The following is a 13,754-nucleotide window of genomic DNA, read 5'->3' as shown; positions in this document are numbered from 1 at the left end:
ACATAAACTACATTTGTAAAAAATTTTGGGTCATGGATTTTGAATTAATGTAATCACTCCTTTTGTAATAGCAACGTTGACAGTTTTGTGAACTTCTGATGAACAGACTCTACAGGCGAAAGGACTCAGTCTAACATGTATCAGGGGAAACGAGTACCAATTAATGTTAACGTTAAGTAGACACAGCCTGTTGGAAAGTTTTATTGTAATTTCTATGATAGAAAAAAAGAAGAATATTGTTCCAATCAAGGGCCCTTAAAGTACACATAAAAAATGCATCATGATTTGTATATGCATTTATCGGTTAGAAAGCAAAATTAAATTGAAGGTCCCATCCAAAGGGTGAAAATAAAGGAAGCAAAAGGAGGTGTTCCACGCGGAATATTTGTATTTTATGAACTCTTACGTACGGTGACCTATAGTTGATAATGTCTGTGTCATTTTGGTCTTTTGTGAATAGTTGTCTCATTGGCAATCCGTTGAAAGTTTGCAAATATCCTTATGACCAAATTACACGGATGATAAATATTCACCATTTGTTACGTTGCCGTGTTCTAAGCGTATACATGCAGGTCATGAATTAATTTGTTGAATGAAATCAAATTGGAGCTTATAATTCTTCTATACAACAAGTATTGTTGACCTATTGCTTATAGTTTAAGAAAAATTGACCAAAACACAAAAAATTAACCTGAGCAATGAACCGTGAAAATGAGATCAAAGTCAATTAAACCTGCGAGACTTTATTTAGAATATCGTTGATCATCTCAACGAGATTGATTTTCTCGCTTGAACCGGGACGGCGAAATCGAGAAAGGCAATCGAGTTGAGATGACCAATGATAATCTGTTTATAGCTATTCTAGCAACGCCACGTGCCTGCTTAGTTTTTAGCTATAATTTTCCTTCTCAAGCAAGTAGCACGAACTGAAAAATTATCACAAAAAAAGATCAAAGGCAAAATGCACAAAATAGCGATAATGACAAATACATAATGATATATTTGCATACAACAAATAATAATATTAACGGTACCAATTTTCTTGCACCAGATGCGCATTTCGACAAAACATGTCTCTTCAGTGATGCTCGTGGCCAAAATATTTGAAATCAAAAGCTTATATAAAAGATGAAGAGCTATAATCCAAAAGGTCCAAGAAGTATAGCCAAATCCGTTGACCTATTGCATATAGTAATAGAAAAAAAGACCAAAACTCAAAACACTTAACTGTAACCACTGAACCATGAAAATGAGTTCAAGGCCAATTGACACCTGCCAGCTAGACATGTACACCTTACAATCATTCCATACATCAAATATAGTAAACCTATTGCAAACAGATTAAGAAAAACAGACCAAAACACAAAAACTTAATTATAACCATTAAACCAAGAAAATGAGGTCAAGGTCAGATAACACCTGTCAGTTGGGCATGTACACCTGACAGTCCTTCCATACACCGAATATACAAGACCTATTTCTTAGAGTATCTAAGATATGGACTTGACCACCAAAACTTAACCTTGTTCCCTGATCAAAAAATGAGGTTGAGGTCAAGTGAAATCTGTCTGACGGGCATGAGGATCTTGCAAGGTACGCACATACCAAATATAGTTATCATATAACTCATATTACTAGTACTCTTAATAGGAGAGAAATTAACATTAAAAAAAAATCTTAACTATTTTCAAGTCGTCACACAACCATAAAAATGAGGCCAAGGACAATGGACATGTGACAGACGGGAACTTCGTAACATGAGGTATCTATATACAAAGTATGAAGCTTCCAGGTCTTCCACTTTCTAAAATATAAAGCTTTTAGGCAGGTAGATAACGCCGCCACCGAAGTCGCCGCCCTATCCTTGTAGCGAGCTTTCTACGACATGTGTCCCAGGTTCGACAAATACCTGAAACATATCTTCTAGCATACATTAATGTTTAACTACCTTTCGATTGCTGTTCTTCATTCTACAATAGCTATTAAGACATCAAACTTCATTATAAAATGAGAACCCTTTTGTTTCAAATTGTTAGTGTGCATAGTAGAATAAGCCACGAAGCAAGAGCCCCACGTGAGCTGTGGTCTGTTGATGAAGTGGTAGTAGGTTCTTCTCTAAAAAAACGATTACTTTTAGCCGTCGTGAAGAAGCTCAATGGAATTTACATTATATTTTGGAGAAATTGTCTCTTTAATGATGATAATTCAATAAATGGAAATAAACTAAGAACCTACAGAAAATTTAAAGTAAAGTATGAACTAGAAAAGTACCTTATATTGAATTTAGATAAAAATGTTACAAAAAATTATGCTAAAATAGGAATAAGTAATTATAGTATGTTGGCTGTTGATCGCGGTAGATACAACAAAACAGCTTTAGAAAATAGAATATGTCCTTTATGCCATAAAGAGGTGGAAGATGAATTTCATTTTATCATAACATGTTCAGAAATTAATAAAACTAGGATCAAAATGTTAGATGAAATTTCTAATATTGTCCCCTGTTTTAATAAATCAAGATTTTTTAAAATTTTTATACGACCGCAAAATTTGAAAAAAATTTCGTCGTATATTGCTATCACGTTGGCGTCGTCGTCTGCGTCGTCGTCGTCGTCGTCGTCGTCGTCGTCCGAATACTTTTAGTTTTCGCACTCTTACTTTACTAAAAGTAAATAGAAATCTATGAAATTTTAACACAAGGTTTATGACCACAAAAGGAAGGTTGGGATTGATTTTGGCAGTTTTGGTCCCAATATTTTAGGAATTAGGGGCCAAAAAGGGCCCAAATAAGCATTTTCTTGGTTTTCGCACTATAACTTTAGTTTAAGTAAATAGAAATCTATGAAATGTTGATACAAGGTTTATGACCACAAAAGAAAGGTTGGGATTGATTTTGGGAGTTTTGGTACCAACAGTTCAGAAATTAGGGGCCAAAAAAGGGCCCAAATAAGCATTATTCTTGGTTTTCGCACAATAACTTTAGTATAAGTAAATAGAAATCAATGAAATTTAAACACAATGTGTATGACCATAAAAGGAAGGTTGGTATTGATTTTGGGAGTTAAGGTCCCAACAGTTTAGAAATTAGGGGCCAAAAAGGGACCCAAATAAGCATTTTTCTTGGTTTTTGCACCATAACTTTAGTATTTATAAATAGAAATTTATGAAATTTAAACATAAGGTTTATGACCATAAAAAGAAGGTTGGTATTGATTTTGGGAGTTTTGGTCCCAACAGTTTAGGAATAAAGGGCCCAAAGGGTCCAAAATTAAACTTTGTTTGATTTCATCAAAAATTGAATAATTGGGGTTCTTTGATATGCCAAATCTAACTGTGTATGTAGATTCTTAATTTTTGGTCCCGTTTTCAATACTATAAGCAATAGGTCTAGTATATTCGGTGTATGGAAGGACTGTAAGGTGTACATGTCCAACTGGCAGGTGTCATCTGACCTTGACCTCATTTTCATGGTTCAGTGGTTATAGTTAAGTTTTTGTGTTTTGGTCTGTTTTTCTTATACTATATGCAATAGGTCTACTATAATTGGTGTATGGATGATTGTAAGGTGTACATGTCTAGCTGACAGGTGTCATCTGACCTTGACCTCATTTTCATGGTTCAGTGGTTATAGTTAAGTTTTTGTGTTTTGGTCTGTTTTTCTTATACTATATGCAATAGGTCTACTATAATTGGTGTATGGAATGATTGTAAGGTGTACATGTCTAGCTGACAGGTGTCATCTGACCTTGACCTCATTTTTTCATGGTTCAGTGGTTATAGTTAAGTTTTTGTGTTTTGCTCTGTTTTTCTTATACTATATGCAATAGGTCTACTATAATTGGTGTATGGAATGATTGTAAGGTGTAGATGTCTAGCTGACAGGTGTCATCTGACCTTGACCTTTTTTTTAATGGTTCAGTGGTCAAAGTTAAGTTTTTAGTTTTGGTCTATTTTTCTAATACTTTATGCATTAGGTCAACTATATTTGGTGTATGGACATATTTTATGATCTTTATGTTGGTTAGGCTGGTTTAATTTGACTTTGACCTCATTTTCACGGTCCATTGCTAAGTTTTAAGTGTTTGTGTGTTGTGGTCTGTTTTTCTTTATTTATAAGCAATAAGTCAACTATATTTGTTGTATTGAAAAATTGTTAGCTGTACATGTCTGCCTGGCATGGTTCATCTGACCTTGGCCTCATTTTCATGGTTGATTGATAAATGTTTCCTTTTCTTGGTTAATGTTGAGTTTATGTGACAGTTGTAATAAAGCTTTATATTTAGGTCTATCAAGATAGTATCAGGAATTAGTAAAGAAGGCGAGACATTTCAGTGTGTGCACTCTTGTGGTGTAGTAAGATAGTACTTTAATGTTAGATGGGCTATCTATTGAACCATGCTTGATGTAATTGGTTTTTTTTTTGTGTAGCGCGATAGTACTACGATTTTATATGGTATATCTATTGAAACATGCTTGGTATATTTGGATTTTATTGTTTAGTAAGATTGTACTATCATGTAAGATGGTCTATCTATTGAAACATGTTTGGTATATTTGGTTTTTATGGTGTAGTAATATAATTATATGATGTTAGATGGTTTATCTATTGAAACATCCTTGGTATAATTGGTTTTTATTGTGTAGTAAGATAGTACTATAATGTAAGATGGGCTATCTATTGAAACATCCTTGGTATAATTGGTTTTTATGGTGTAGTAAGATAGTACTATGATGTTAGATGGTCTATCTATTAAAACCTGCTTGGTATAATTACTTTTTATTGTGTAGTAAGATAGTACTATGATGTTAGATGGTCTATCTATTGGAACATGCTTGGTATAATTGGTTTTTATTGTTTAGTGAGATAGTACTACGATTTTTTATGGTATATCTATTGAAACATGCTTGGTATAATTGGTTTTTATGGTGTAGTAATATAATTATATGATGTAAGATGGTTTATCTATTGAAACATCCTTGGTATAATTGTTTTTTTATGGTGTAGTAAGATAGTACTATGATGTTAGATGGTTTATCTATTGGAACAGCCTTTGACCAAAGGGTCAAAAATTAAACTTTGTTTGATTTCAACAAAAATTGAATGTATGGGGTTCTTCAATATGCTGAATCTAACCATGTATTTAGATTTTTATACGACCGTATATTGCTATCACGTTGGCGTCGTCGTCCTGCGTCGTCGTCGTCGTCGTCCGAATACTTTTAGTTTTCGCACTCTAACTTTACTAAAAGTGAATAGAAATCTATGAAATTTTAAAACAACGTTTATAACCACAAAAGGAAGGTTGAGATTGATTTTGGGAGTTTTGGTCCCAAAATTTTAGGAATTAGGGGCCAAAAAGGGCCCAAATAAGCATTTTCTTGGTTTTCGCACTATAACTTTAGTTTCAGTAAATAGAAATCTATGAAATTTTGACACAAGGTTTATGACCAAAAAAGGAAGGTTGAGATTGATTTTGGGAGTTTTGGTCCCAAAATTTTAGGAATTAGGGGCCAAAAAAGGGCCCAAATAAGCATTATTCTTGGTTTTCGCACAATAACTTTAGTATAAGTGAATAGAAATCAATGAAATTTAAACACAAGGTTTATGACCACAAAAGAAAGGTTGGGATTGATTTTGGGAGTTGAGGTCTGAACAGATTAGGAATAAGGGGCCAAAAAGGGGCCCAAGTAAGCATTATTCTTGGTTTTCGCACCATAACTTTAGTATAAGTAAATAGAAATCTTTGAAATTTAAACACAAGGTTTATGACCATAAAAGGAAGGTTGGGTTTGATTTTGGGAGTTTTGGTCCCAACAGGTTTTTAGGAATAAGGGGCCCAAAGGGTCCAAAATTGAACTTTGTTTGATTTCATCAAAAATTGAATAATTGGGGTTCTTTGATATGCCTGATCTAACTGTGTATGTAGATTCTTAATTTTTGGTCCCGTTTTCCAATTGGTCTACATTAAGGTCCAAAGGGTCCAAAATTAAACTTAGTTTGATTTTAACAAAAATTGAATCCTTGGGGTTCTTTGATATGCTGAATCTAAAAATGTACTTAGATTTTTGATTATTGGCCCAGTTTTCAAGTTGGTTTAAATCGGGGTCCAAAATAAAACTTTGTTTGATTTCATCAAAAATTGAATAATTGGGGTTCTTTGATATGCCAAATCTAACTGTGTATGTAGATTCTTAATTTTTAGTCCCGTTTTCAAATTGGTCTACATTAAATACCAAAGGGTCCAAAATTAAACTAAGTTTGATTTTAATAAAAATTGAATTCTTTGGCTTTTTTGATATGCTGAATTTAATCATGTACATAGATTTTTGATTATGGGCCCAGTTTACAAGTTGGTTCAAATCAGGATCCAAAATTATTATATTAAGTATTGTGCAATAGCAAGAAATTTTCAATTGCACAGTATTCAGCAATAGCAAGAAATCTTCAATTGCACAGTATTGTGCAATAGCAAAAAATGTTCAATTGCACAGTATTGTGCAATAGCAAGAAATCTTCAATTGCACAGTATTGTGCAATAGCAAATATTTTCAATTGCACAGTATTGCGCAATAGCAAGAAATATCTAATTGCACAATATTGTGCAATAGCAAGAAATTTTCAATTGATTGGAGTTATCTTTCTTTGTCCAGAATAGTAGTTGAATCAACTTAAATCATTGTTTTATACAATGCACAATGTATATTCACTTTTACTACCAACTGATAAATTAAAACACTCTTTACCATTCAGTGATAACAAGCACTTTTTGTTACATTTTAATATTTTATGATGTATTTAAATGAGTAGTTATTGTTTCAAACTCCATTAGAAATTTGAATTGAGATCAGTTTTGAAAAAAGGGAAAGGGGGATGTGAAAAAAAAATGGTGGTGGGGGGGGGGGGGGGTTAATTTTTCTCATTTCAGATTTCATAAATAAAAAGAAAATTTCTTCAACCATTTTTTTGAGAGGATTAATATTCAACAGCATAGTGATTGCTCAAAGACAAAAAAATTATTTTAAGTTCATTAGACTACATTCATTCTGTGTCCAAAACCTATGCTGTGTCAACTATTTAATCACAATCCAAATTTAGAGCTGAATCCAGCTTAAATGTTGTGTCCATACTTACCCCGACCGTTCAGGGTTCAACCTATGCGGTCGTATAAAGCTGCGCCCTGCGGAGCATCTGGTTAATATTTGGACCTGGTTATCAAATTGGTCCACATTGAGGTCTAATTAAAGGGATCTAAAATTGAACATGATTTGGTTTCATCAAAGATTTAATTCTTGGGGTTTTATGATATGCTGAATCTAACCATATATTTAGATTTTGGATATTGGACCATAATAGGTTTTTAAATGTCCAATTTGAAATTTTTAAGTTTTTATGTTTGAGTTGTTAGACCACATTCATTCTGTGTCAGAAACCTATATTGTGTCAACTATTTATATTTATTTAATCACAATCCAAATTCAGAGCTGTATCAAGCTTTTATGTTGTGTCCATACTTGCCCCAACCGTTCAGGGTTCAACCTCTGCTGTCGTATAAAGCTGCCCCCTTCGGAGCATCTGGTTGATTGAGGTGCCAATTTGGGCATAATTGGTTTTTAAATGTCCAATTTGAAATTTTTAAGTTTTTATGTTTAAGTTCATAGACCACATTCATTCGTGTCAGAAACCTATATTGTGTCAACTATTTAATCACAATCCAAATTCAGAGCTGTACCAAGCTTTTATGTTGTGTCCATACTTGCGCCAACTTTTCAAGGTTTGACTCTGCGGTAGTATACAGCTGCGCCCTGCGGGGCATCTGGTTTGTTATTTTTTTGACTACTATAGAGCACTCTGCCACCAATACCCCAAAAGACATCAATCAGGTCTTCATAGGTGTGTGCATGACCTGATTTCAGTTTTTTTTAAGCCCCCCCCCCCCTCCCAATGATCTTTGGATGAAATTATTTTAATATATTAAAAGTCGCTTTTTTTTTATTTCATTATAAACTAGGGATCATTCTGATTTCAGTGATATCTAGTTTTATACAAGTATCTTTATTAATCCTTCCACCACTAAGGGTCACTCATGCATAGTCCCTAAAATATGATGTCATAGAGAAAAAAAATGTTGATTGCACCCTTGTGTAGGTGCACTCAACTCCAATCTTAATTAACTAGGGAAAAGTGCCATTATTGGATATTAATAAAAACATAAAAAAGAGAACTGTTTTGAACAGAGGATTTTATTTTATAGCTTAAAATACTGAAAGATTTGAACAAACAGTAAAATGATTCCATATTCTATAAAGAATTTGTGTTAGCATTTATAAGAAACATGATGTAGATGTTCTGGAAATTAAGTCTTACGAAAACAAAGGTCAAAAGACTGCTACTATAGTTTAATTCAACTTGTTTCATATTGTACTGTACAATGCACGCAAGTGACAAAATCCTCGTGTGTAAACTGTTAAAAAAGCGTGTATTACACGCGAATATCATGTCACTTGACATGTATGCCTGTATATCATCTTAAGATGGTACCTAACACTACAGGGAGATAACTCTGTAAAATCAGCAGAACGTTTTAATGACGTTGTGTTCATAAGGGAGGGCCCTCATGGGGTTTTTGATTATGTGATTACTTGGCCGTTTTTTTAATGATTATTTGATTATTAAGCCAAATATTTCATGATTATTTGATTACCTAGGACTGTATTTTTAGTTTATGATTATTTGATTACTAACGATAAGCAAATATTTAATGATTATGTGATTATATTGGCAAAAAAATGGTGATTATGTGATTACTAGGACCCCCCCATGAGGGGCATCATAAGGGAGTATTAAGCTTCTCAATGATCAAAATAAGTGTTTGTCAAACTGCTATATAACCAGTGTAATTTTTTCTGATCAAACGGTTGGTTCAAACTTTTTGAAATTTTTATATTTTTGTCAAAGGGTCAAAGTAAATACTTTGTCAACATTTTAAGAAAATTAAAGGAGCCAAATTAATTTGAGTTAAAGTGTTGGGTACCACCTTAACGAATTTATATCACAGGTTCTACAGCAGTAATATTTTCCCCCAAAAAAGGCCTTACAGATACTTTATGATGACTGATTTTTGTAGGACCTTGCTTCAAGTAAAAATAAATTGCAAAGATGGTTGAAATAAAAGCATATTTTGATTCACTAAGTAATTTAAATTTATTCATAAATATATTAATCCTTGTTCTTTACAATTTTAATCTTTTTTTCATAGTTGGTCCTATGGAGTATTGTTGTGGGAGATATTTACACTCGGAGGGAATCCTTATCCATCTGTACCTGTGGAAAGATTATTTGAACTTTTAAAAGAAGGTCATAGAATGGGCAGACCTCCATATGCTTCAGAAATAATTAATAAAACGATGCAGTCCTGTTGGCATGAGAATCCATCAGGGCGACCATCTTTCAATAACCTTGTTATTGATTTTAATAAAATGTTGACCTCTATGGACAACAGAAGTGAAGTAAGTATTTATTCTATAATTATGGAATTATCAGAAAAAATAAATAGTCAAAATGGTTTTTTTTATAAATTCATTTAAAGTTTGATATTTACTTTATAAATCTTGTTCTCAAATATATGTCTATATTATACAAATGTCAGTGTAATTTTGTATGTATTTTCTGTTAGGCCAGGGTTTTTCAATTTTGCTGGTTTACATATTTTTCACATTAAAAAGTCAGGTTGGTCGGTAGGAAAAAAAAGTAAAAAATATCTTTCAAGACCACAAATATGTAAAAAAAAATATCTTTCACATTTCTAACAATATGAGTGGTATGCTATTTTGTCATCATTTCTTAAATTTGTTATCCTTGAAATTTAATTACTCAACGGTTATAAACAAAAAATGTATGGTATCCTCATCCAAGTTTTGTCTACAGACAAAGACAACATTATATTGTCATTTCACAAACAGATCCTCATAGTTGTCTTCCTGGAATTCATCAGTTGTCATGCATTCCTGTTTGAATATCAATAATGGAATTTTGGATCCTCAATGCTATTCAACTTTGTACTTGTTTGGCTTTATAAATATTTTAATATGAGCATCACTGATGAGTGTTATGTAGACGAAACGCGCGTCTGGCGTACTTAATTATAATCCTGGTACCTTTGATAACTATTTGTTATCCAAAAGGAAGATTTTTGTTTTTTTTATTATTTATGAAACAAGAAAATTCCAAATTATTTTAACTTTAACTTGACGACTTCCACGTTTTGACAGGTTCATTTAATCTTTGAGGTGATACATCTTATTGAATTATGACAAAAAAGTGAAACAAACTTATTGTTATGGGTTTTGAACACAGGTTTCTCTCATCAAAATTATTTGGCTATTTTTAGCTCACCTAGCCTGAACTTTTACAAAAATCTCTGAAACTACTGGGCCAAACTTAACCAAACTTGGCCACAATCATCATTGGAGTAAAGTGTTTAAAAGATATAACCAAAATGGCCTCCATAGCTAAAAATAGAACATAAGGGTAAAATGTAGATTTGGCTTATATCTCTGAAACCAAAGCATTTACATCAAATCTGACATGGAGTAATATTGTTAATCAGGACAAGATCTGTCTGCCCTGACATTTTCAAATGAATCAGACAACCTGCTTATTAATTAGTAGTTTTAAGTAAACTTTGCCATTTTTAGCTATAACTAAAGTTGCAATACTTCTTCAAATATATTTTTTTTTCATTTCAGGAATATCCAAATCTAGATGATTGTAACAGTATACATCCCATCATATCATCATGATCATAGTCTCTCTCATGTACGAGGCATTCACTGACAACTGTGTTTTATACTAATAGGCAGTGGTTGTTTCATTATCTCAATCATCTAGATCGTCTTCCACATATTGAATTATACTTGACTTAATTGTTCAAAGAAGACAACCATGCATCTTATTCAATCTCATGTTTTTACAACAAGTGCTATAGTGAACAAAAAAAAAGTTTTTGTTGCTCTAATGTTCAACCTGTGCAACCTCATTGACACCAAAGACAAAGAAATACTATTAGAAATCCAGTGTCTGTGATTTTTTTTTTTGTGATTTGTGTTGACAAGGATAAATATGTTTAATCATGTAAAGTACAGGAACTTATTTCAAGTCATTTTTTAAATGGAAATGTCCAAAGTTTTTTGATGACAATTTATATTAATTGTGACGAAAATGCGTTCAAATGACGACGAACGAACTTCAAATTGTGATCTTTTGAGAAATAATGAAATTCAAATCAGCGAACTGTCCGGGAGTATTAAACAAATTATTTCGATCAAATGACGAAACTATACTCCTGGTTGTTGAAATGCCAACTGACTAATTTTACAGCAAAAATGTTCTTTTATAGTTATGATCTGTAAAATTTGCATCATTTTTCCACATTTTCTATATTAAATTTTACAACAAAATTAAGCTAACAATACACAGGATTGTCAATATAGTTTTTTCTGTTTTATCATTCTGAAAGTAGAAATTGTGCAGGCACAATACTGTTTTTTATTGGCTCATGCTTTGCAACATTATACACTATTTTATATATGATTTTGGTTATACTGTTGAATTACTTTAGTATACATTTCAATGAATACAAATGTACAAATTTTGATTATTTAGAAGAATGAAAATAAGTGAATTAAATTTTCATTTAAATTCATACATGTGTACATATTAAAGAAGCATAGCAGATGCAGTTTAGCAAGAGGAAATGAGAAGTTTTTGGTAAATGAAATGTGTTTAAGACAACCTTATGCTAAGCTTTTATCCACACACGGTACCAATAATAGCCAATTGCCTAAGGTTGCTTTGACCCGAATCCTTAGGTGGTAAAAGGTGGGACTATTTTAGTTGAGTTCCAAAGTTATGGTAGGGTGAAACAACCTCCTTTATTCTGCAATGCATAAAAAAAAATCCCATCGGGAAAGGTTTTGTCCACACTTAGTTCAAATGATGGGACCAAGGTGGGTAAGGTTTTATAAGGTTTAAAGTTTGGGTAGTGTTACCACCTTCCAACTTTAATTTATCAAAAATTCCCTACGGCACAGCTTTGTCAACAATAAGTACAAATGATAGGGAATTACCTAAGGTTGTTTGGACCCAACGACCAAGATGGGTAAAGTGCTTTAACTTTTTTATACGACCGCAAAAATTTTAATTTTTTGGTCGTATATTGGTATCAGGTTGGCGTTGTCGTCGTCGTCGTCCGAATACTTTTGGTTTTCGCACTATAACTTTAGTTTAAGTAAATAGAAATCTATGCAATTTAAACACTAGGTTTATGACCATAAAAGAAAGGTTTGGATTGTTTTTGTAAGTTTTGGTCCCAACAGTTTAGGAATTAGGGGCCAAAAAGGGCCCAAATAAGCATTTTCTTGGTTTTCGCAAGTTAAAAGAATACATGTCAGTTTTCAAATCCCATGTACAGAATAAGGATAAATCATGGATATCTAAAAAAGAGGGACGAAAGATACCAGAGGGACAGTCAAAATGCCAACGAGGTTCAGGTTTTGCTTTTCTTATTTTAAATGCTTCATGGGAATATAATATACAGCATTTTTATATTTAGAGAGCTTATATTCTTCTGCATTTTTTAATCTCGTCTATAAATAAAACTAACCTTTGGAGTACATTATCATATAAAGATTAAAATAAATTGCAAAAAATACCAAGTAGTCCAAGATCAAGATATTTATAAATATCTTCGAAGTTGTGATTGAGAACTTTGTTTTCCTAAAACATATCTTTTTTGCAGTTTAGCAAGGTTCTTAAATTGAAGAAAATACAGTTCTAAAATTAACATTGTTGATCTCAAGTAAAAATTGAATGTATAGTAAAAAAAAAGGCAGTGGCTATTTGACTGGCAGCGGCAAAATAGCAAATTTGCTATTTAGCCGGCTCTAATTAAATTATATTTCACTGGAATTAAAATATGTAAAAACAATAATCAAATATGAGATTGCTCATATAGAGAATAGATAAGCAACAATAGAGCTGAAAAACGCTCAGTGGTCAATTGTGTGATTGAACAGTATTGAACATTTATTGAACATTTAAACATTTTGAGATGAACAGTTTTCGAATGATTTAATGTATTGTTATTCTTATCTGTTATTGATTATAGTATCTAATAAAAAAAATATAAATCTTTTGCAATTTTCTTTATACATATGCATGTGCTTTATGGTTTCAAAAGGGTTAGAAATGCGTTCATTATATATATTCCGGACCATATGAGTATTTTGACCATACGTGTATGGTCATGACCATATGCGTATACTCATATGGTCCGACCATACGCGTATGGTCGGACCATATGAGTATAATACTCATTTGGTTTTTAACGGGCCGGACCATATGAGGTATATTTTTTTTCAAATTACATTATAAAAGAGGGACGAAAGACACCAAAGGGACAATCAAACTCATAAATCTAAAACAAACTGACAACGCCATGGCTAAAAATGAAAAAGACAAACAGAAAAACAATAGTACACATGACACAACATAGAAAACTAAAGAATAAACAACACGAACCCCAACAAAAACTAGGGGTGATCTCAGGTGCTCCGGAAGGGTATATAATGTTTCAATAATACAAAAACTTTATCTAAAAACATGACAATTTTTTAATTTTATAATCCAAAAACTTCGTAAAAATTGAATATTGATGACATAGTTAGTTTTCATCGCTAGTTACATTCGTGCATGT

At 32.3% G+C, this 13,754-nt stretch overlaps 1 protein-coding gene across 1 annotated transcript; it reads left to right on the top strand.

The window, feature by feature from the left end:
* Nucleotides 1-336: 336 nt before the first annotated feature.
* On the top strand, nt 337-13,193 carry LOC139505484 (fibroblast growth factor receptor 4-like). Its single transcript, XM_071295038.1, has 3 exons — nt 337-1,762; nt 9,258-9,507; nt 10,747-13,193. The coding sequence occupies exons 1-3, from the start codon at nt 1,758-1,760 to the stop codon at nt 10,798-10,800; spliced, it is 309 nt and encodes a 102-aa protein (XP_071151139.1). The 5' UTR covers nt 337-1,757; the 3' UTR covers nt 10,801-13,193.
* The last annotated feature ends 561 nt before the right edge of the window (nt 13,194-13,754 follow it).

The sequence above is a fragment of the Mytilus edulis genome, unplaced genomic scaffold (genome assembly GCF_963676685.1).
Source record: "Mytilus edulis unplaced genomic scaffold, xbMytEdul2.2 SCAFFOLD_165, whole genome shotgun sequence".
NCBI lineage: Eukaryota > Metazoa > Mollusca > Bivalvia > Mytilida > Mytilidae > Mytilus > Mytilus edulis.
This window is presented reverse-complemented; position numbering and strand designations above follow the sequence as displayed.